General features: G+C 44.1%; 1 protein-coding gene and 1 long non-coding RNA gene across 8 annotated transcripts in view; one reads left to right on the plus strand and one right to left on the minus strand.

The window, feature by feature from the left end:
• Positions 1 to 24,732, minus strand: part of KIAA0825 (KIAA0825 ortholog) — a 784,945-nt gene that overhangs the window by 759,616 nt on the left and 597 nt on the right. For 5 of the 7 annotated variants that reach the window (XM_073624511.1, XM_073624513.1, XM_073624517.1 and 2 more), the window contains exon 2: positions 1,621 to 1,759. In XM_073624511.1, the coding sequence (XP_073480612.1) occupies positions 1,621 to 1,751 (131 nt within the window). In that variant the 5' untranslated portion in view covers positions 1,752 to 1,759. Of the gene's footprint in view, positions 1 to 1,620; positions 1,760 to 2,729; positions 2,752 to 24,732 lie in introns of those variants that run through there. The other 2 variants (XM_073624512.1, XM_073624514.1) reach the window with 2 other exon arrangements.
• Positions 17,089 to 24,359, plus strand: LOC141136528 (uncharacterized). The gene is made up of 2 exons (XR_012243677.1): positions 17,089 to 17,934; positions 21,329 to 24,359. It is a non-coding gene; the product is annotated as an uncharacterized lncRNA (long non-coding RNA).

Below are 24,732 nucleotides of genomic sequence, written 5' to 3' on the forward strand. Positions count from 1 at the left end.
GGTATCTACCAAATATGTGAGTATTATATTGTCTCTGTATGTAAGTATGGATTTATGTGTTAAATAAATGTTTTTACTTGTAAACAAAAAGTGTCGGAATAAGGTCTGGTCTTAAAATGGATAATGCTTGGTACTCCTTGAATGTGTAAAAACGCTTGCTATCTGGTAAGCGTGTATTCTATGTGGTGGAGGTACACTTTGATGATGTTGTGAGTCACCAACATCACGAGGAGGACTTTTAAAGTGATATACACAATTTTGTACTTAGGTGTATGTTTAGGAGATTAGCTTAAAAGGTTCTTTAGGTATGAATGGGATTTTTTTCATGCATGCTCAGAAGAAGAGGTCATCTGGCCAAGAGACTTTTCAGCAGCTCCCAGTGGGATACACAACAGGGATCTGGCAAGAGTGTGGACATGTGTGTTTAAGACTTTGTGTGTGTGTGTGTGTGTGCTGTAGGTGAGGAGGGGGGTAAGTCAAAAGAAACACAGCAATGTTTGAAGTCACAAAAGTTTGGTGATTACTTGGACTCAGTCAGTCAATGCTTTATATGCCACAGGATGTGTGTAATTCACATAGGTCAGTAATTACACAGATAAAAGGAAAGAAAGTATTACTGAAATGAGGAGAGCACAACATGAATGTTACAGACAGAAGAGTCTGAAATATGAAAAAAGTTACATTTGGGTTTAAGGGCTAGTTCCCCCCCACATGCAGTCCAGTGTGTTTTTTTTTTCTGCATCAAAAACGCATGGGAAGCTTTATGGTTTTCAATGGCATAATTCACACCAGTGCTTGCAGTTCCACTGCGTTCCAGTTCCAGAAAAAAAAAAAGCAGAACATGCTGCATTTTTCCTGCACTGGAACGCTGTAAAACGCATCAAAAACACACTAAAACCCACTGAAAATGCACTGGAACACACATGTCCTTATTTAAGTTTAAGAAAAAAAAAAAGAGGGGGAAAAATGCACTAGACTGCATCAAAAATGCACCAAATATGCATAAAAAAAAAAAACACTGGAACGCATCCGGACTGCATTTCTATGGTGTGAACTGGCCCTAAATCAGATACTTGCAAATAAGTTACCACAAAGTGCCAATTGGTCTGACTTGTATGAAAATCCATTGCTACAGAGTGTCCTCAGAGAGTCCAAACTACAGACACCTCTATTATGCAAATCTGGACTTCTCCTAAACGCAATGAAGAAGGCTGCCTCCACTCTATCCTAATAATTATTGAGTTTGAACAATGTGTTCCACTGAGGGGTGGGCTGAGGGCATTTATAAGCACTGGCAAAGCTGAGGTCTGGAAGCATTATACCTCTGCAAGCTTTTTTTTTTTTTACACTTTGAATAGCTTCATTTGGTACAAACTGGTCGCCAAATGACTTGGAAAAAAAATTGGATTTTTCACATTCATCAAAAAAATCCTTTTCTCTGCATTGTTTGGGGGAACAACTCTGCTCTAGATCGTCACCTACTACTTATCCTGCTACATGACGGAGTAGGAAACTAGGTATAACTAAAAGCGAAAAGGCAGCCCACATGCAATCTCTTCTGGTAGCTAACCCCCCAGGACACACACACTGTGGAACAAATCAGGAGACTTATTACATTACCATAAAGAATTCTCTTTTAGCTTCTCATCAATGTCTGCAAGGATCTGGTGACACTCTAGATGTCCTGGAAACATATCCAATGCAGAATCCAACAAGGCAAAGCTTAGCTGATCTTCACCAACAGATTCCATACTGTCATCTGCAAGGATAAAAGCAAATTAACCAATAAAATACATTCTAACAAAGTATCTTGCTACATCAACAAAAGGTTATAAGGCTTGACTGGCAATTCTCACATAACAATATGGCTCCACTTTACAAAAAAATACTTTTTTGAATTTTAGATTCTACCTCACCCCTCTATCCACTCTATGACCTTCTTCTGATCAGTACATACTTCATTCAATTGAACCATTTTAAAGTAACCCAGAGCTGTATACAATATAAAATCAAATACAGTATTTTGCCATTAGGTAAGTAAACCTAATAACATCTACCCAAAAGAGAGTTGCCAATGCAATAAATATGCCTGTATATAACTGGAATGTATCGAGAACTCCACTAGCAGTGTCGCTAACTGCCCAGTATACTGTTATCCTGAGATACAACCCTGGGGAGAACAAGTACCATGTCCTAGAATTATCCTGCATTCATATTCTAGTGGCAAGCACAGTGTAAAAATAGCAACATTTTCAGCACAAAGCTACAAATTGCTGTGTCAAGTAGACATTTTAAGCACATAACTCTGATTACATCATGTTGGCTGTGTATTTCTCTCAACACTCTCCTCCAGCAGGAAAAAAAAAAATAAAAAATTTGTAAACATGACAGCTTAGTTTGCATATATGTATTACTCTTAGACATCGATGTCATTTTTTCAGTTAACTTGTCAAAACAATTTATTTGCTTCCCTCAGATTTGCATGATCTAGTTAGCCTATGAAAATCAAACTGCGTTCATTCCGTTTGGCAAATCATCACTTCAAATAGCCAATAATAGTACTTCCAGAATCACAACTAGATTAGCTGTGTGACTGGGATATGAAGCAGTTAGAAAAGTACTGCATAAATAAATCGAGTAGTAAAATACACACTAGATAGACTTAATTGCAGTGTACAATATTCTTTTTTTTTATTTCTGATAAGAACCTATGAGCCCCTACTACTTACATCCACAAACAATAAAAGTCAGTACCACTACCTGAAAAAAAAAAAAAATATGGTCAGTGTACAACTTGTTCCCAAACATAATAATGAGTAAGTAGACCTAATAATTAAATATAGTCATAGGTACAGACATCCCAAAATAGCAGATCATCCCAGAAAATTCCATATATATATTTCTGGAATACTGTAATAATATATATATACACACACACACACACACACACACACACACACAGTGGGGACGGAAAGTATTCGGACCCCCTTAAATTTTTCACTCTTTGTTATATTGCAGCCATTTGCTAAAATCATTTAAGTTCATTTTTTTCCTCATTAATGTACACACAGCACCCCATATTGACAGAAAAACACAGAATTGTTGACATTTTTGCAGATTTATTAAAAAAGAAAAACTGAAATATCACATGGTCCATATATTCAGACCCTTTGCTCAGTATTTAGTAGAAGCACCCTTTTGATCTAATACAGCCATGAGTCTTTTTGGGAAAGATGCAACAAGTTTTTCACACCTGGATTTGAGGATCCTCTGCCATTCCTCCTTGCAGATCCTCTCCAGTTCTGTCAGGTTGGATGGTAAACGTTGGTGGACAGCCATTTTTAGGTCTCTCCAGAGATGCTCAATTGGGTTTAAGTCAGGGCTCTGGCTGGGCTATTCAAGAACAGTCACAGAGTTGTTTTGAAGCCACTCCTTTGTTATTTTAGCTGTGTGGTTAGGGTCATTGTCTTGTTGGAAGGTAAACCTTCGGCCCAGTCTGAGGTCCTGAGCACTCTGGAGAAGGTTTTCATCCAGAATATCCCTGTACTTGGCCGCATTCATCTTTCCCTCGATTGCAACCAGTCGTTCTGTCCCTGCAGCTGAAAAACACCCCCACAGCATGATGCTGCCACCACCATGCTTCACTGTTGGGACTGTATTGGACAGGTGATGAACAGTGCCTGGTTTTCTCCACACATACCGCTTAGAATTAAGGCCAAAAAGTCCTATCTTGTCTCATCAGACCAGAAAATCTTATTTCTCACCATCTTGGAGTCCTTCAGGTGTTTTTTAGCAAACTCCATGTGTCTTGCACTGAGGAGAAGCTTCCGTCAGGCCACTCTGCCATAAAGCCCCGACTGGTGGAGGGCTGCAGTGATGGTTGACTTTCTACAACTTTCTCCCATCTCCCGACTGCATCTCTGGAGCTCAGCCACAGATCTTTGGGTTCTTCTTTACCTCTCTCACCAAGGCTCTTCTCCCCCAATAGCTCAGTTTGGGCGGACGACCAGCTCTAGGAAGGGTTCTGGTAGTCCCAAACGTCTTCCATTTAAGGATTATGGAGGCCACTGTGCTCTTAGGAACCTTAAGTGCAGCAGAAATTTTTTTGTAACCTTGGCCAGAGCTGTGCCTTGCCACAATTCTGTCTCTGAGCTTTTCAGGCAGTTCCTTTGACCTCATGATTCTCATTTGCTCTGAAATGCACTGTGAGCTGTAAGGTCTTATATAGACAGGTGTGTGGCTTTCCTAATCAAGTCCAATCAGTATAATCAAACACAGCTGGACTCAAATGAAGGTGTAGAACCATCTCAAGGATGATCAGAAGAAATGGACAGCACCTGAGTTAACCACTTCAATACCGGGCACTTAGACACCTTCCCGCCCAGGCCAATTTTCAGCTTTCAGCGCTGTCGCAATTTGAATGACAATTGCGCGGTCATGCTACACTGTACTCAAACAATTTTTTTATCATTTTGTTCCCACAAATAGAGCTTTCTTTTGGTGGTATTTGATCAGCTCTGCGGTTTTTATTTTTTGTGCAACAAATAAAAAAAGACCGAAAATTAAAAAAAAAAAAAAAGGTTTTTCTTTGTTTCTGTTAAAAATTTTTGGAAATAAGTAAATTTTCTTCTTCAATGACGGGCACTGATGGGCACAGATGAGGTGGCACCAATGAGGTGGCACTGATGGGCACTGATGATGGGCACTGATAGGTGGCATCGGTATGCGGCACTGATGGGCACTCATAGGTGGCACAGATGGGCATTCGTAGGTGGCATTGATGGGTACTTATGGGTGGCACGAATGGGCACTGATAGGTGGGCACTGACAGGTGGCACCGATGGACACTAATGGGTGGTACTGATGACACTGATACCCCTAAGGGTGGCATTGCTGGGCATCAGTGCTATAAAATGGTGCCAATCAGTGCCCATTTGTGGGTACTGATTGGCACAGATTGGGCACATGTGGATGGCCATGGGGTACATACCTGGCCATCCACATGTTACCCCCTTCCCTGGTGGTCCTACTGGCGTTCCTGCTGGTCCAGTGTGGTCATCTGAGGGGGGTGCTGTGCTGATAAACAATCAGCACACAACCCCCATCAGGAGAACTGCGGATCAGCTCTCCTCTACTCGCGTCTGTCAGACGCGAGTGAGGAAAAGCCGATCAACGGCTCTTCCTATTGACATCGTGATCAGCCGTGATTGGACACGGCTGATCACGTGGTAAAGAGCCTCCGCCAGAGGCTCTTTACCAAGATTGGTGAAGCGGTGTGTCAGACTGACACACCGCTCCATCGATCGCCGAGATGTGTGCCCCCGTGGGCGCGCGGCGGCATGTTATCCTGCTGGATGTCACATGGCGCCCAGTCAGGATAACTGAACCACCGCCCGGCCGTCATCTGCTATGGGCCGGGCGGGAAGTGGTTAAATATATGAGTGTCACAGGAAAGGGTCTGAATACTTAGGACCATGTGATATTTCGGTTTTTCTTGTTTAATAAATCTGCAAAAATGTCAACAATTCTGTGTTTTTCTGTCAATAAGGGGTGCTGTGTGTACAATAATGAATACTTTCCGTTCCCACTATAATATATAAATTATTATATATATATATATATACACACACACACACACACACACACACACACATATATACACATACGCAGTTTAGGCTGGACAAATTGATGAGAATCAGGAAAGGACCTGCTACAGATTGGGGAGTGTCAATAGGACATCATCTGCAAAGAGGTTAAGCTTATACCCATTGCCTGCATAAGGCATTACCAAGATATTCCGGTCAGCCCAGAGAGCCATCGCCAGGGGTTCTAGCGCCAGGATGAAGAGAGCAAGAGACAGGGGGCATCCATGTCTCATGTCTCAGGAAATCGAAAAGGGGGATGAGAAGAACCCTGCATATTTTACCAAAGCAGAAGGGGTCAAATACAGGGCCTTGATCCAGGCTAAGATGGCTTCCCCAAACCCCCAGCGAGACAGTATAAAGTGCAAATATTCCCATGACATTTCCATGTAGGAGGTCCAAAGAGAGTAGGAACCCAGGAATTTTCCACTGATTTAGGAGGTGTATGAGGTGGACCGCTTTGCGGACGTTGTCCTGAGATTTTAATTAAATCATTTCTTCTTACTGTGTTTTTCTGCCCCGTTTAAAACATCCTCTCTGAGCTCCCTAACCTCTCCTTCCCCTCTCATTTCCATTCGTTTGGAATGAGCAGCGGACATTAGTTGTGGTTATGTACTGTACACCACTATATACACTTTATCTCATATCTCTAATCCATCTCTTGGAAGCAAGCAAGAGAAGGTGGCTACATTCCTCCATATAGTGGGACCATGAAGAACAGAGACAGCTACCCTCTAACAGTAAGTCATATCACAGCAAAAAAAAGAGAAAAAAAAAAGAGAGCTGAAAGAAAGTTTTTAACGTATGAAAGGACGGGTAAGCGTCCTTTCATACAGGTGTCATCAGTTCAGTCATGTTTTTTGCTAAGAAAAAAACATGGTAAGACTTACCAGTAACAGTATGTGAGAGAGGATTGGCTTCACCTTCAACAGGAAGCGCATACCACAAAGATTAAAAATACCCTCCCTTCCCCTCATTCTCAATTGTTGTAAAAAAAGAACTTCCACAAATGTACACACAAGGAATTTTCAGGTAAAAATGCAACAATTTCTAACGTCATCATAACCACTTGACCACTTAAACCCCCATCCTAACCAGACCAATTTTCAGCTTTCGGTGCTCTCACACTTTGAATGACAATTACTCAGTCATGCAACACTGTACCCATATGACATTTTTGTCCTTTTTTTTAAACAAATAGAGCTTTCTTTTGGTGGTATTTAATCACCGCAGGTTTTTTTATTATTTGCGCTATAAATAAAAAAAGACTGAAAATTCGATAAAAAAAAATCTTTGTTTCTGTTAAAATTTATTGCAGAGTATTGGCAAGTATTGGCGAGTATTGGCAGAGTTTTGCAGAGTATTGGCAGAGTATTGCACAGTGTTGCAGAGTATTGCACAATGTTGCAGAGTATTGACAGAGTATTGCACAGTGTTGCAGAGTATTGCAGATTATTGACACTGAGCAGCGCTGTGGGCACTAAACATCCAGCCCACAGCACTGCTGCAATCTTTCCCCCTCTCCCCTCACACTGTACCCATCGGTACAGAGAGGGGAGGGAGGAACCGGCGTCATGACACGACGCCGGTTTGTTTACAAGTGATCGCTCCGTCATTTGACGGAACGATCACGTGGTAAACGGCCGTGATCAGCGGCTATTTACCATGATCCATGATGCGCTGGGTCCTCTGGACCCACGTCACGGATTTTCCTGGGTGCGCACGGGAGCAACATTCTGGAATGACGTCCCACGGACGTGCACCCAGAATAAGCTGACCGCGCTATAGCCGTCTTTCGGCTATGGCCCGGTCGGCAAGTGGTTAAACCAAAAACATCTGGGTGGGAATTTGGACGCTGTCCTGGAAGGTTCTCGGATATACCGTTACCAGTAAGTGTAACCATGGTTTTCCCAACTCAGCTTCCAGGACAGCTAATTAAGAAGATAAACAAGTAAACATACCTTGGGGGAGGGGGCTAATGCCTGCAACACCTTCCTTCTGAAGGACAAGTTCTCGCTGGACAACATTTCTACATGGTAGCACTTCCCGAAAGTATGGCTTGAGGATTATATTGCAGTATAAAGAGATTTCTTCCCATGAAACACCTACCCATGCTTCTGCTGCAGCCATCGACCTTGAGAAGTGAGCTCTGAAGAATAGAGCGAGGCATTGGATACCTGTAAAGCTGTCTCGCCTAAACTCTCTGATAGATTGTCCCAGATTTACATTCTGCATCGTGCATAACTCACCTCTTTGAGACTGGCAAGATTTCAAAGGGGGCAATCCATCACCTGTTTGATGTGTTCCCGAGAAGTAGGTACGTTCTTTCATTTATTATGGGCTTGCCCACAGATACAGGGTTTTTTGAAGCAGATAGTGGATTTTCTGCACGACGCCATGGGCTCCCCTCTTACCCTAAACCCAAAACAATGTCTACTGGGGATATTCCCTGACTCAGAACTTGATAAATTCACCAAGGTTTTTTTGCATGAAACGCTATTTTCGGCTAGGAAAATCATAGCCAGACAATGGATGACACAGTTACCTCCGGTTGTCCATCTGAAAATGGACAACCGGAATGCCCGTGCGAAACATACTTGAATAAAATAAGGTAACATTCACACCAGTGTGAATTGCAGCAGCAAGATTTCAGAGCTGTGGCTCTGAGAGGCTAGGTCCAGCCGCAGGCCCCATTCACTATAATGACAGGTCACCAGTGGTTGCAGTTATTGACGGCTCTCTGCACAGCCAGCGATTACCTGGGACAGGGCTGGACGCACCAAAAGTTTGTCCACCAGCAATCACCGCAGGTAATAGCTGGCTACGCGGACAGCTGCCAATAAATGCGGCCGCCGCCGAACTGTCATTATCATGAATGGAAACCGCGCAAAATTGTGCATGTGCAAATGATACAGTGATCAGCAAACAGAAAAGAGGATATCCTCTCCAATAAGTCACAATAAGTAAAAAGTGTTGCGCTTTAAACATAAAACTGATAAAAGTGACCAGAAAAACAAAAATGTTATCAGTTCAAAATATTCCACAGTGAACAAACCCCGGAAGATGTCTGTTTATGACGAAGGGCAGAGCCTCCCCTGTGACGTCATTGCGTATAGGAACCAGAAGTTGCTGTGATTGTTGCTGGCTTGGTAACTATATTGATAAGTGCATGTTGTTTTTGTACTTGTAAGTGCGGTTTTGGGTTAAATAAATGGTCTTGATGATATCTACACTATAAGAAGTGTTTGTTTGCTTGCCTTGACATGTCTTTATTTGCCTGTGCTGCTTTTACCATCTATCTGATGAGCGGTGGAGAGGAACAGCATTGTGATCTAAGTTGAAAGCTGCTGCTGTAGCCGAGCAATGAAAGCGCTTACATATTGCCTTCACTGTGGTGACAGGTTCACTGGTGATACTGGATGAAGAGAGAAGATTGTTATGCCTTTTTAAAGGGGACTGATCACCTATAAATGTATTCACTGTGGAATATTTTGAACTGCTCACTTTTTTTTTTCTGGTCACTTTTATCGGTTTTATGTTTATTATAGTGCAACACTTTTTACTTATTGTAGTAAATGGGGATGGCGGCTGCACCTAACCTCTCAGAGCCCCAGCAGCAATCAGAAGATTCCTGCTGCTACAGTGGTGTCATCAGTTCAGTCACGTTTTTTTACTGTGAAAAAAAAAAATGATGAATATGGATGTATTCAGTTTACATCAGTTTGCTTGTCCATCTTTAGTTTGGATCAGTCAGCATCTGCTTTTGCATCTGTTTTTTTTTTTTTTTTTTTATTTGTTCCGTAAACCAATCATAAGCAACAAAAGTATAACCAAAAATGTTTCTTGCCTAGAAGCAGACATAAATGGAACAGATGGCATCCTTTTACATCCATTCAGATCTGTCTAAAATGATGCAGCCTTTCTCCCTTTAACAAATTCAATGCCTGGCACTTTTACCCCATTATAAAAGGCACGTTTTTTGGAGTTGTAATTTTTTGTCATGATTTTTTGGAAAAATTTAAAATTTTTAAAAAATTCACATTTTTTTTTTTTTTAAATACTGTCACCAGTGCACTACAGCATCATCATATATAGTGGATATAAAAAGTCTACACTGTTAAAATGTCAGGTTTCTTTGATGTAAAAAATGAAGACATCATTTCAGAACTTTTTCCACCTTAGGTGCTAGTTCACACCATATGCAGTTCTGTATGTGTTTTTTCTGCACTAAGGGCTGGTTCACACCATAAAAAGACGCACTCCAAGTGCGTTCCGGATGCGTTTCTGGATGCGTGTTTTTAACGCATTTTTGATGCGTTTCAGTGTATTTTTAATGCAATTCTGGAGGCATTCCAGGTGCTTTTTATCCTGTTTTTTTTCACTATACAAGGGTACAGTGCATTTTTTATGCATTTGACTGCGTTCCAGTACAGTCCAGTGCAGGAAAAATTCAGCATGTTCAACTTTTTTTTTTCTGGGCCCACAAAGCCCTGGAACTGACTGCACTGGTGTGAACTATGCCATTGGAAACCATATAACCTAATTTCCATGCGTTTTTGTTGCAGAACAAAACCTACTGGACTGCATATGGTGTGAACTGGCCCTAAGTGCTAGTTCACACCAAATGCAGTCCTGTGCACTAAAAATGTATGCAGAGTGTTTTGCATGTATTCCAATGGCTATAGTTCACACCAATGCACTCAGTTTCTGCACCGGAAACTGACTGGAACTGACTGCACTGGTGTGAACTAGAGCCATTGGAATACATAGGAAACACTGTGCATGCATTTTTAGGGCCAGTTCACACCACAAAAGTGCACTCATACGTTCCGGATCAGTTTTTGCTTACAGTTCACAACACACGCAGTTTCTGTGCATTTTTGATACAACTTGCTAGGTTCCAGTACAGTTCTGTGCAGGAAGAAAATGCAGCATGCTCTACTTTTTTTTCTGCACTGGAAAGTGACCGGAAACTGACTGCACTGGTGTGAACTAGAGCCATTGGAATACATGGAAAACACTGCATGCATTTTTAGTTTATGGGATTTATGGGGAACTGTGTCAAATGCTTTTGCAAAATCCAGATACACGACATCTACGGGCCTTCCTTTATCTAGGTGGCAACTCACCTCCTCATAGAAGGTTAATAGTTTGGTTTGACAAGAGCGATTCTTCATGAATCCATGCTGATTACTGCTAATGATACCATTTTCATTACTAAAATCTTGTATATAGTCCCTTATCATCCCCTCCAAGAGCTTGCATATTATTGATGTTAGGCTAACTGGCCTGTAATTCCCAGGGATGTATTTTGTCCCTTTTTTAAATATTGGTGCTACATTGGCTTTTCTCCAATCAGCTGGTACCATTCCAGTCAGTAGACTGTCTGTAAAAATTAAGGACAATGGTCTGGCAATTACTTGACTGAGCTCCCTAAGTACCCTCAGGTGCAAGCCATCTGGTCCCGGTGACTTATTAATGTTAAGTTTTCCAAGTCTATTTCTAATTCTGTCCTTTGTTAACCATGAAGGTGCTTCCTGTGTTGTGTCATGAGGATAAACACTGCAGTTTTGGTTACTGAAGCCCCCCGATTCCCTCATGAAGACTGAGGAGAAGAATAAATTCAATACCTTTGCCATCTCCCCATCCTTTGTAACCAGATTTCCTTCCTCATTCAATATGGTCTGTCGTTCATTTGTTACTGTTTATATACTTAAAGAATTTCTTGGGATTTTTTTTGCTCTCCTCCGCTGTTGGGATTTTATCCCAATTTATTTCTTCTAGCAAGGTTCGTAGTTTAGGGAAGTTGGCCCTTTTGAAATTCAGTGTCTTTGTATTCCCCTTATGTTTCCTATTTGTGTGATTTATACTGAAGCCAATTGACCTGTGATCACTGTTTCCTAAATTTCCCCTTATTGACACATCAGGTCTGTATTGTTGGTAATCAGTAGGTCTAGTAATGCTTTGTTTCTAGTTGGTGCATCTACCATGAAATTGTCCTGCAAGACATTTAGGAATTGGCGAGCCTTAGACGAATGCGCGGTTCCTTCCGCCCAGTCTATGTCTGGATAATTAAAATCCCCCATTATGATGACAATTCCCATCCTTGCTGCTAATCCAAACTGTGATACGAGGCCTGTCTCCCCCTCCTCCCTCAGGTTAGGGGGCCTATAGCATGCTTCCAGTATTATTTTCCCCTTAGTTTCATCCCTTTGGAGCCCTACCCATAAGGATTCCACCTCCTCCCTAGCTTCCTTATTGATGTCAGCTCTTACATTCACTTATTATTATACAGGTTTTATATAGCACCAACAGTTTGCGCAGCGCTTAACAAAATGCACTTGTACATTATTCTAGATATACAGGCATACCCCTCCCCTTTTTACCCTCTCTATAACTGTGATAAAAGCGAATACCTTTGAATGGTTGCCAGCCAATCATGAGAGCTGTTGAACCAAGTCTCTGAAATTCCCACAAAATCTAAATCCTCCTCGTACAACAGTATCTCTAGTTCTCCTATCCTGTCTGCCAGGCTCCTGGCATTGGTGAACATGCCACGTAGTTTAGACCGGTCGTATACTGTACTCTTATTGGGTCTTCCGAGATTGCAAATAGGACATTTTACTACACTTACCTCGGGAATATATGCTTTAGTCAACTTACCACTAATGCCCCCAATATTACCCTCTGGAATATGTTCCGCGCTGACTATCTCTACCTCCAGACCCTCCCCCCGTTGCCTAGTTTAAAAGCCCCTCTAACTTTTCGCCCATCTTCACTCCCAGCAGATCTTCACCCTCCTCATTTAGGTGCAGTTCGTCCCTTCTATAAAACTGGTGACCGACTTAGAAGTTGGCCCAGTTCTCCAGGAACCCAAACTGCTCCTTACTACACCAGCTCCTCAGGCAATTGTTTACTTCCCTAATCTCCCTCTGCCTTTCTGATGTGGCTCGACATACCGGTAGTATTTCTGAGAATACTACCTTGGAGGTCCTTTTCCTCAATTTAGCTCCTAAGCCCCTAAAATTGTTCTTTAGGACACTCCATCTGCCTTTGTCATTGGTGCCAACGTGCACAATGACAGCCGGGTCTTCCCCAGCCCCCCCCAGTAATCTGTCCACCAGATCTGTGATGTGCCGAACCTGATCGCCCGGTAGACAGCATACAGTTCAGTGCTTCAGGTCTTTGTCACAGATTGCCCTCTCTGTCCTTCTAAAAAATAACTCCCCTACCACCAGAAATTGTCTATCCTTTCCCTCCCCCCCCCCCCCCCATCACTGGAGGAGTTCTTTCCCTGGCAGCTAGGAGAGTCCCTAAGCTCCAGCAGCGCTGGTCCCTGACTGGTTTCACCAATGTCACTCAACAGAGCGCACTTATTGGGATGTTCAAGCCCAGGATCAGCCTCCCTGGCACATTCCCCTCTACCCTTCCCATGTACTCTTTTCTAGTGCCTGCACCTCATTGTCTCCACCCGCCCCTGTGCTGGCCCCTGCCGGCACCTGCCGTATGGAGTGACGAATCGCACTGCTGCGTTGCCCTGCACGGGGCGCGATTCGGGAGGATGACATATGACGTCCACCCAGATTGACGAGAGGCCAGTGCTGCAGTGCTGGCATCATTTGGCCATACGCCGGGTGGGAACTGGTTAAAAAAGAGCCTATATGGACATGAATGTAAATGGATGATCATCCATTTACATCTGCAAGCCCATAGGGAGTGAGTCCTCATTTACATTTGCTTTGCTGTCAGAAGTGTGATCTGCATTTGGATCACTCTTAGGACAGCAAAAGACAGGCGGTGATGAGGCTCTGTATTGCCTCACCACTTGTTTTAATATGCAAATTACCGGACAACTGCGCTGCAACCACCAGACCTATTCCCTTGAAAGGGTTGTGCTTGACAGGCAGTACCACCCGCCGAGTGTGATGGGGGTAAAATTCACACTGCGGCTACAAAGCAAAGCATTGTGGCCACAGCGAGTGTGTACATCTCTGGATGCTGCCTCGGCAGCAACAAGGGAACAGTTGCGAGGCGGTAAAAACACAGCGCAATTGCAAGTGTCAACAAGCCCTGAAGGCCCGTACACACGATCAGAAGATCATACCAAAAATACCACTTTCAAAACTATAGTACGATAATCTGATCTTAGAACACAGTTTTCAGGAGTCGATCAGAACAGTTCATGCTAAATTATCCGATGGGTAAATAACGGAAATGTTTCCCGTACGATACCAGAACAAAACATTTTCAACTAATCAGTTACAGTTTAATTAGTACAGTTGTCATCCAAAAATACAATACAAATACACTACAACCCGTTACATTACTTCCAAATTTTTATTCTGACGTACGAGAATTTTCGTAACTTTAGTAAACTCTTAGGCCCCTTTCATATGGGTGCCTCCGTTATACGGATTCCTCTTGCTCAGTGGAGAATTGTCCTGCTGATCCCCGCTGAGCAGACAGATGTTAGGTCCGTCTCTGCTCACTGTGCAGAGCAGAGATGGACCCAGTCCCGCTCACTCCTATGGGGAGATCGGATAAAAATGGACCGCCTGTCCATTTTCACCTGATCCTATCCGATCTGCCAGAAGGATGAAAAATAGGACCGCCATCCTTCTAAATGATTTCCACCGCTCCATAGCGGTGAATGGAATGTCTGCTCAGGTATGCCTGAAAAACTGACAGGCGGACCTGATCGGACAGCCCTTCTTTTCGATTAGACTAGCATGCAAAAAAAAAAAAAAACGGACGATCATTCGTGCAAAAAAGTTACATTCAAGCCATGTCAAGAATGTAACTGTCACCTTTCCATGTGATCTCAACTGAACTGTCAAACCATCAAATGTCTGGTGTCATAACTGATCACATGTGCAGCCCCATGGCAACTGCAGATTAAACAGAGACTAATGCCCCGTACATACGGTCAGATTTTCCGACAGATAATGTTGGATAATGGGAGCCTTTTGTCAGAAATTCCGACCGTGTGTAGGTTCCATCGGAATTTCTGTTGCACAAAATTTGAGATCTGGTTCTCAAATTTTCCGACAACAAAATCCGTTGTCTTAAATTCTGATCGTGTTTAGGCAATTCCGACGCACAAAGTGCCATGCATGCTTGGAATCAAGCAGAAGAGCAGCACTGGCTATTGAACTTCATTTTTCTCGGCTCGCTGTACGTGTTGTATGTCACCGCGTTCTTGACGTTCGGAATTTTCCGACCAACGTTGTGTGACCGTGTGTATGCAAGACAAGTTTGAGCCAACATCTGTCGGAAAAAAAACATGGATTTTGCTGTCGGAATGTGCGATCGTGTGTACATGGCATTAGATGGCAGCATCCATGGCTATAATGGATAGGAGTGTTTAGTTCTGCTTTAAGCCGTGGTTCACACTTGTGCGAAATGAGAGTAGCACCACTTCCCTGCCACTTCAAAAAAAACTTCAATGCAACTTTACTAATAAGAGGCATTCCTTTGCAACTTTGAAGGATGAGTGCTTTTTTATTTTTTTTTTTTAACCCTCACCTCTCCTCTCTGGTCATCCTTGCTGCTTAAAAACTTTCTCCCAAGCACATTCTATTCACACCTGAGCGTAGCGGATACGCATGTTCCCGCTCACCTTTTTTTGCACGATTTTCAAATGTAAATATGCATCACACATGGGGCAGCCAATTCACTTGAATATGCTGCTCTGTGCGCAACAAATGCCCCAAAGTAGCTCTAGAACATTTTCCGGCATGAAGTATCACGTTTATTCAGTGCGCATTTTGGCGCCTTTGTGATATGTTTTGTCATGCAGCAAAACATGTGTCTGCTTACCTGTCCACCGATCAAGCTGTGTAGGCACCCCAGCCGATTTCTCAATCGGCTCTCGAGTGCTGCTGCCGCCACCTAGATTTGCCACCTCGTCCATTTAAACCCGAACACACATATATTACACAAGTTCTAAGGCTGATTTATTGCAGATAAGGCACCAAGTGAGTTTAAAGGAGAAGTCCAGTCTGAGCTCATTCGGCTGGGCTTCTCCTAGGGGTCACAGGAGTGCAATTCGTTTTGCACTCCTGTAACCCGTTTTTAGCAGAGAGCGGTCTGAAGTCCACTCTCTGCTGACGTCACAGGAATCAGTCCAGGCACCGCGTCATCATGACAATAATGTCTGGATCCGCCAGGTGCCTGGACTGATTCCCGCTGCTCCCCGCCCAACCACAACTTAGCGCTCAAGTGAGCCCGAGGGGGGGGGGGGGCAGAGCAGAGAGCTGCTGACTGAACTGAGCCATCTGCGATGTTCGATGGCTTAGTTCTCAGTGAAGAGTCGGCAGGGGACAGATGCAGCATCGGACCCCATCTAGGTAAGTATGATGGGCAAAAAAATAAAAACCTTTACTTCTCTTTTAAATTACCACCTTAATCAGCCACAGAACCTGTGTCATTAATATGTGTTTGGTTTTAAAGGGATGAGGTGGCAACCCTACCGCCACCATTTGTCATTAGGCCCCTTTCACACAGGCTTTTCAATCAGGTCTGCCTGTCAGTTTTTCAGGTGGACCTGCTCAGAGCCTCCATTCACTCCTATGGAGCCTGGGATGTCAGCAGTGACATGTCCGCTGCTATCCGATCCTGTCCGTGAAATCCAGACAGATGGTGACCCTATTTTCCATTCATCTGATGGATTGAATGAAAACGGACAGGCGCTCTGTCCTCATCTGATCTGCCATAGAGGAGAGCGGGGCTCTGATAGGTCCATCTCCGCACAGGAAGCGAAGACAGACCTGTCATCTGCCTGCTCAGCGGATCGATCCCCTGCTGAGCAAGGTGGAGTCCGCCGGGCAGACCGCCTGTGTGAAAGGTAAGGATGAGCTCTGGCGTGTTCACACACTCCACGTGCCGAGCCCGCCAGGAAGTTGGCACCGCGCTGATCACAGGCAGTGAGACATTTTCCCGATGTGCGCCTGCAGAGATCGGGTAATGTCTCGGCACGCGGAGTGTGCGAGCACGCAGGAGCTCATCCTTAGTGAAAGGACCCTAAGGGAAACTGGCAGTTCACACCCGGTTTCCCAGTGCACATGCACAAAGTGTGCTGTACTTTCTAAATGGCATGGTGGTGGTGGATGGAGGAGGGCCAAACTGCCAGGCGATCTCGCCACGGTGAGGTCTCCCAAAAGTGGGGGATGGGTACCTGTCAAAAACAGGTACTTGCTCTCCACCCTGAAAGGTGCCAAATATGGCAGCGGAGGGAGGGGGAACCAAACAAGCAGAGCTTCCCCTTTTGGGTGGAGCTCCGCTTTAGTGACAACCCAATCGTGGTTAGCAGATGTGTATTTTCCTGCGTGAAAAAACGTGCTTCAAAATGCACCAAAATCTGCGCCGCTCCCCGACCGAAAGAGTTCTTCCGCTACTACAAGGCGTTTGTTATAGTGAATTGGCTGCCCGCTGTGCGTCTAGTGAAGTAGGAACGGGGTCAGTTTATATGGCCATGGTTATGTGTGCAGTAAGGCTGATTTAGAATTTCAGCTAAGAAGCCATTCTTGTATATACTATGCTAAGAACAGTTTATGAGCTCTGTAAAATATGTTACAGGCTGTGGTTAAAGACACTGAATTCACCCTCTCACCCCCCTTAACACAGACACCTGTGTTTAGCACACTGACGTACACTTTCCTATAAGTTAGCAAATGTCAAGCTGATTAGTAAGTAAGATAAGGAAACCGCAAAGGCAAGAATCTGCAAACTGCAAGAGTACAAAAGGAATTTGCTTTGCTAACTGCTTTGCAACCATAAGAGTAGGTTAACTGCTTACAAAGGTTAAGAGGTTAAAAATGTCTTATAACGGAAATGTATTGTCTGATTCGCTTGTGACGTAATGTAATAGAGTTATAAGTACACTGAATTTGTCTGTATGGGCACTTCTTGGCGTGATAGACACGAGTCGGGCCAGGAGTGTCCATTCTTACTAGCTAAAAGAATGGAATAAACTCGCATACCAGAAGTTCATTATTGTCCAGCAGTCATTACCAATATCCAACCTGCTACCACATTTGGTGCATTGGCCGTAAGGGGGGAATATCGGTGTGACCTGTTGAGGCAGGTGGCACTGTTTTCCACCAGACCTACAAGGAATGGTCCGAGAGGCCAGCCCTGTGGGTTATATCGTAGTCTCAAAAGGCGCCTTCTAGAACTGTTATCTAGGAGACTGCGCTGTGTCCCATTTGGTGGCCTGCTGTGGACGACCTTCGTAGCGTCAAAAGGACCTGGGAATCCGAGCAGTAGATAGCTGGAGCTCCAACGGGAACAGGTGAGAGCTTTTTACTTTTGGTTTTGGGATAACTGTCAGACAGCCAGTCGGTCGGCCTCTCGACGGATCGAGAGAAGGGAAGCCTGATCACCTTCCGAGAAGAGACCTCCGTTTAGATGATTGTGCATCTTTCGGACGAATTCTCAGTCAGTCAGTAATTTTTGGGTGGGAGTGTCTGGTATGATTGATGTGTGTATGAGACATCACTTAGTGGTGAAGTGACCGTGTCCTCTTTTAAGTGCGTTTTCTGGCTGGGAGACCACGTCCAGGCCACTGACCGAGGGAAGCGTTGTCTATTGTTCCTACCTGTGTCGAGGATTCAGACCCCTTACTGAATTCTCATCATTTACCCTACCCTCTGTGTCTGTCTTGGTGTCTGTTAGGTTATAAGAATGGGTGGGAAACATAGTGTTGAATCCCCCCTACAAACCATGATCTCCAACTTTAGGAAGGGATTTTCTAAGAACTGTAATTTAAAACTTAGCCCTGAGAAATTGATAACATTGTGTGAGAAAGATTGGAGCGCGGTGGCCCCCACAGGGAACCCTTGACTTAGAGACCATTGACTGATTATTTGAGAATATTATGTCAGACTCACAGAAACATGACCAAGACGCACCTACCAGGAGGACTGTTCGTTCGGGTGATTGTGCATCCCTCGAATAAATCCTCAGCCAGTCAGGAGGAATATCCGTCCAGATGATTGTGCATCTCTCGGATAACTCCTCAGCCAGTCAGTCAGGAGGAATGTTCGTCCAGATGATTGCGCATCTTTCGGACAAATCCTCAGCCAGTCAGTCAGTCAGTCAGCTAGGAGAAAACGTCCGTCTGGATGATTGTGCATCCTTTGGACAAATGGGAGATAAAGACCTGCAGTGGATAGAAGCCACAAAAAGAGGAACAGTGTAGAATTATGGTTATGACAAAGAGTAGTGCCACTGACAAAACAAACAAAACATATATTCTCAATCCGAAGAGACAGATCAACCTCCCCCGTATGTAGATGAACAGACCTCAGATAGAGACAGGTCAGAGCCATGTCCAAATGCCCCGTCCAGTGGACAAGAGGACTCAAGCTGTTGTCCACCTACATCAGATTCAGTCAGTATTTCAATGCCAAATCTCAGTAAATATACTCCTGACCGTAATACTCTGAGTATAGGCAGGACAGAAATAGGGAACTCAGTAGTAGTCAATGGGCTCCCCAATCAAGTGTCCACTTCCACTCCGAGAAATCCTGATGCAAATAGCCGGACCTTTGCCCGTCTTTCAACATACCCCTGCAAATGCCCTTAAGAGAACAGGCGGTGGAGGAATATCGGACTCTAGTTTACACCCCTTTTTAACACAACAGATTTACTGAACTGGAAGATTCATAACCCTGCCTACTCTGAGAAGCCCCAAGCCATCACAGATTTGCTCTGGTCAATAACCCCACTTGGTCGGACTGCCAGCAACTTTTATTGACCCTTTTTAATACTGAAGAAAGACACAGAATTAACCAAGCAGTGCAGAAGTATAAAGGCAAAAGACCCTTCCTATTAGAAAGACTTTGTAGTTTTTGGGGGGGGCATCAAGTCCAACATCAGTTCCTGTACATGTCGGATTCCCCTATTCCCTCGCTGGGCAGAGACTTACTTGCTAAACTCAGAGCACACATATACTTCCAATCTGACGGATAGGGATAGGCTATCCTAAAATTGCCCCATCCCTTTGAAGCCCGCATACTGCAAGACATCCCGGGACTATGGGCAGAAGACAACCTACCAGGATTAGCCAGACATGTTCCCCCAATCCTTATCGAATTAAAATCAGGAGCCACTCCAGTCAGCCTGAAACAGTACCCAGTCCCTCGAAAAGCCCTAGTAGGAATACAAAAGTACTTAAACAAATTCCTACACTATGGAATTCTAAAACCCTGTCAGTCTCCCTGGAATACACCTCTACTTCCAGCGCAGAAACCCGAAACAGCTCACTGTTGTCCTGTTCAAGACCTCAGAGCGGTCAATCAGGCTGTAATGACCATGCACCCAGTGGTCACTAATGAACTGTTACAATTACTGTGGGAGGCAGGTTATAAGGTGTCCCGGAGAAAGGTGCAATTTTGACAAGAGACTGTAAAGTACCTGGGATTCAGAGTATCACAAGGACAGAGACAATTGGGAGAAGACAGGAAAGAAGCTGTTTGTCAGATTTCCACCCTGACTACCAGACGGCAAGTACGTGAATTCCTGGGAGTGGCAGGATTCTGCTGAATCTGGATACCGGACTTTGCCATAAAAGCCAGACCCCTCTATGAATCCACAAAGGGGGGATAAAAGGAACCCTTCCAATGGGGAGAACAGCAAAACAGAGCATTAAGACATTAAGGTCTCCCTAATGCAGACTCTTGCGCTAGGCTTGCCAGATAGCCAAAAAAAAAAAAAAAAAAAAAAAAAAAGTCTTCTATTTGTATGCCAGTGAAAAACAAGGAATAGCAGTAAGAGTCCTGACACAATACTCTGGGTCTTGGCAGCGCCCTGTAGCATACCTCTCAAAACAACTGGACACCGTAGCTCAGGGATGGCCATCCTGCCTGCGGGCTATCGCAGCAACAGCCCTCCTTGTGGCGGAAGCTGACAAGTTGTCATTAGGTCAGGAGACTTATGTCCGAGTACCTCACCAGGTACAGGCACTAATGGATTACAAGGGAAATCACTAGTTCACGAACAGTCGAATGGTTAAATATCAAGCTATGCTGTGTGAAAATCCCCGTATCCACTTAGAGACTGTAAACACTTTAAACCCAGCCACTCTGCTCCCCACCTCACAGGAACCCCTAACTCATGACAGCCTCCGGGTAATGGGTATGCAAGCCGACCAGACTTGAAAGACAGCCCCTTGGAAAATCCAAACGTTGCGTACTTTACTGACGGAAGCAGTTTTGTAAAAGATGTTTATCCCCAGATATAGGCCCCAAAGCTCTGGAAAAGTTGAACAAATGAACCGCACGCTCAAGTCACAACTGGCCAAGCTCTGTCAGGAAACCCGAATGAAATGGACCTTGATGTTGCCCATTGCTTTACTGAGAATTCGGAGTACCCCAACAAAGAGGACAAATCTGTCTCTTTTTGAGGTACTGTATGGTAGGCCCCCACCCATCATTAGAGGGATAAGAGGAGACTTGCATCAGATAGGAGGGGTAGCTAACTGTTAACTGATACAGAAACTTGGGGAAAGTATGCAGTGTTGTATAACATAGGGAAATGGGTTCAAGAGAAACTTCCCATAAGCTTGTCGAACCCAGTACACCCCTTTAAACCAGGAGATACAGTGTGGGTAAAGGAGTGGAACATAACCCCACTAGGGCCAAAATGGAGAGGTCCTTACACTGTTCTACTATCTACCCCAACAGCCATTAGGGTAGCTGAGGTGACACCCTGGATACACCACTCCAGGGTAAAGCGAGCTGCTGACCTCACAGACTCCGGGCACAGTACATTAGACCCCCAAGATCCTTTGAGACTGAGATTGACCAGAGAAATCAGAAGGAAGAACTCCAGCCCTGTGTTCAGCACACCCCTGGAAGCTGCTGAATTTACGCACGGCAGAAGATAGACAGACTGCAGCCCTGCGGCCAACACACTCCTGGAAGCTGCTGGCTCAACGCACGGCGGAAGATAAAGGATATCTACTAAGCTCTGCTCCAACCACAGCCCGGACGCTGGTTGGTCTACGCACAAGCTGAAGCTTGAGGATATTCATCGGTGTAATGTTTACTAAAACCGTTATAATGAGACTGTTGATAGTCATAATAGTGATACTGACCGGGTTAAAAGAGGGGGAGAGTAATTCATGTGACCCTTGTATAAAGACTACCAGAGTAGGATCCGTAACTACCAAGATGTTACTGTGGCACTCCCATTATCAATGCAAGGGTACAGACACTGGTACCTGCATACATAATGGGACTACCTATTCAATGTGCTCTGTGGAAGATCAGATAACCTGCTATGATCCCACTTATGCACCTTACAAAACCTGGCTAACCGTCCGGAGCTTTAGTTCCACCGGGAAGCTTATAAACCGTACACTGATCACTGACCCCAGCACTGCAGCAAGCCTAATTTTTGATGCGTGTGCTGCGATCAACCTCAACCCCCTCAAGGGTGTGGGGGATTGGAATGGGAGAGAGAGTATTTGAGAAATGATAGGTACATCTGTTCAGGGAAACTGGGACCTAGCTGTGCAAATGAGGAATGGAACTACTGCCCCACCTAGGGGTGTGCTGCTTGGGGAACATGGGGGATGAAAAATCAGGATGCAATCCTACAATCCTTAGCTAGTTCATCCAGCTGCACAGTGGGAAGTTGCACCCCTGTGAATTTTACCATACATAACCCTGTCCGGTTTTTAGCACAATGGGGAAATAAGTTTGGAGTTCATATTTATGGTAAAGGATCAGACCCCGGTACAATTGTGTATGTCTCACTAGAAACTGAACTAACAAAGAGTGTTAATCATCAGCTATTTCATTCCCTTTATGAAGAACTGGCCACTGGTATGGAGATGCCTCCTAGCACAAAGAACCTGTTCATTGAACTGGCAGAAAGTGTGGCTGACAATTTACAAGTGACAGATTGCTATGTGTGCGGAGGAACTACCATGGGAGACCAATGGCCTTGGGAAGCCAGGGAAAAAGATTATGATGTGCCATTCAGTGCCACCTCTGAGCAGCCTCCTGAACGAATAAGGTCAGAATGGCACCTGAAAACATCAATAATTGGGAAATATTGTATAGCCAGGTCGGGTCCCCAGTATAGAACACATGTAGGAGAAATGGCCTGTTTAGGACAACAGTTTTATAACAACACTTCTAAAAATACATCCTGGTGGAGTGATACAAACATACCCGTGCCTGACCCACACCCCTTTACCAATTTCACTCATCTAAAAGGGCTATGGGAAAATCTCACCAAAGAATCTAACTGGAAGGCCCCAGAAAACTTGTATTGGATTTGTGGGAACAAAGCCTATTCAGAGCTCCCTCAAGACTGGTCAGGAGCCTGTGTCTTAGGTACCTTAAAACCCTCATTTTTCCTTCTTCCACTGGGGAATAGGGAAGAATTGGGAGTCCCGGTGTACACAGGTCCAAAGAGGAAGCGGAGATCATCTAGCTTGAAGATGGGAAACTGGAAAGACAATGAATGGCCCCCAGAACGTATTGTCCAATATTATGGTCCAGCTACTTAGGCCGAGGATGGTAGTTACGGTTATAGAACACCAATTTATATGCTTAATCGAATTATAAGGTTACAGGCTGTACTAGAAATAATTACTAACGAAACTGCTACTGCCTTAAATTTGCTTGCTAAACAAGGAACTAATTTACGTGCTCATGTGTATCAGAATAGACTTGCCTTAGACTATCTGTTAGCTACTGAGGGTGGTGTCTGTGGAAAATTTAATCTGAGTAATTGTTGCTTAGAAGTGGACAACACAGGAAAAGTAGTTGAAGAAATCACTGGTAGAATGAAAAAGTTAGCTCATGTGCCAGTCCAGACATAGGATGGTCTCAATGCTGGTAGCTGGTTCGGGGATTGGGGTTTCCCCAGTGTATATGGGGTAAAGGCTATATTGGGGATCGTTGTAGTAATACTTGTAGCATGTCTGCTGTTACCCTGTCTGATTCCTCTTGGGACTAGAATGATCCAGAGTTTCATTGAGGCCACCGTAGAAAGAAAGGCTGCGACCCATATTATGGCTATGTGGAAATACCAGCCATTAACTCCCCAAGACTAAATAAAAATCTCAGTAACATTGGGCTCTGATCCATTAGAAAGCAGAACGGTATGGTATTTAATGATGCTTAATCTCGCTCATATTAATCGCTATGATTATGATCAAAGGGGGGAATGAAGTAGGAACGGGGTCAGTTTATATGGCCATGGTTATGTGTGCAGTAAGGCTGATTTAGAATTTCAGCTAAGAAGCCATTCTTGTATATACTATGCTAAGAACAGTTTATGAGCTCTGTAAAATATGTTACAGGCTGTGGTTAAAGACACTGAATTCACCCTCTCACCCCCCTTAACACAGACACCTGTGTTTAGCACACTGACGTACACTTTCCTATAAGTTAGCAAATGTCAAGCTGATTAGTAAGTAAGATAAGGAAACCGCAAAGGCAAGAATCTGCAAACTGCAAGAGTACAAAAGGAATTTGCTTTGCTAACTGCTTTGCAACCATAAGAGTAGGTTAACTGCTTACAAAGGTTAAGAGGTTAAAAATGTCTTATAACGGAAATGTATTGTCTGATTCGCTTGTGACGTAATGTAATAGAGTTATAAGTACACTGAATTTGTCTGTATGGGCACTTCTTGGCGTGATAGACACGAGTCGGGCCAGGAGTGTCCATTCTTACTAGCTAAAAGAATGGAATAAACTCGCATACCAGAAGTTCATTATTGTCCAGCAGTCATTACCAATATCCAACCTGCTACCACATTAGGTGTTGAAAAGGTGTTTCCGCTACGCTCATGTGTGAATGGGATGCGCTGGGGACGAAGTTCTATTTTAAATCAGCAATAAAGTTAATTGAACAAAACACAAAAACAATTCAGAAAAAAAAGAGACAGGGAGGAAGTTCTTAAGCAGCAAGAACATCCAGGTAGAAGAGAAGACGGTTAAGGATCCAAGTAACATTCTTATCTATACTGATGTGACAACAGATGGGATCAAGTTGCAGAGAGTCGCACAAAAGTAGTGCAGGAACTATTTTTTTTTTGTCTCTGCGACTTGAGTCTTGTCAATAAGAT

Source organism: Aquarana catesbeiana, linkage group LG01, assembly GCF_042186555.1.
Source record: "Aquarana catesbeiana isolate 2022-GZ linkage group LG01, ASM4218655v1, whole genome shotgun sequence".
NCBI lineage: Eukaryota > Metazoa > Chordata > Amphibia > Anura > Ranidae > Aquarana > Aquarana catesbeiana.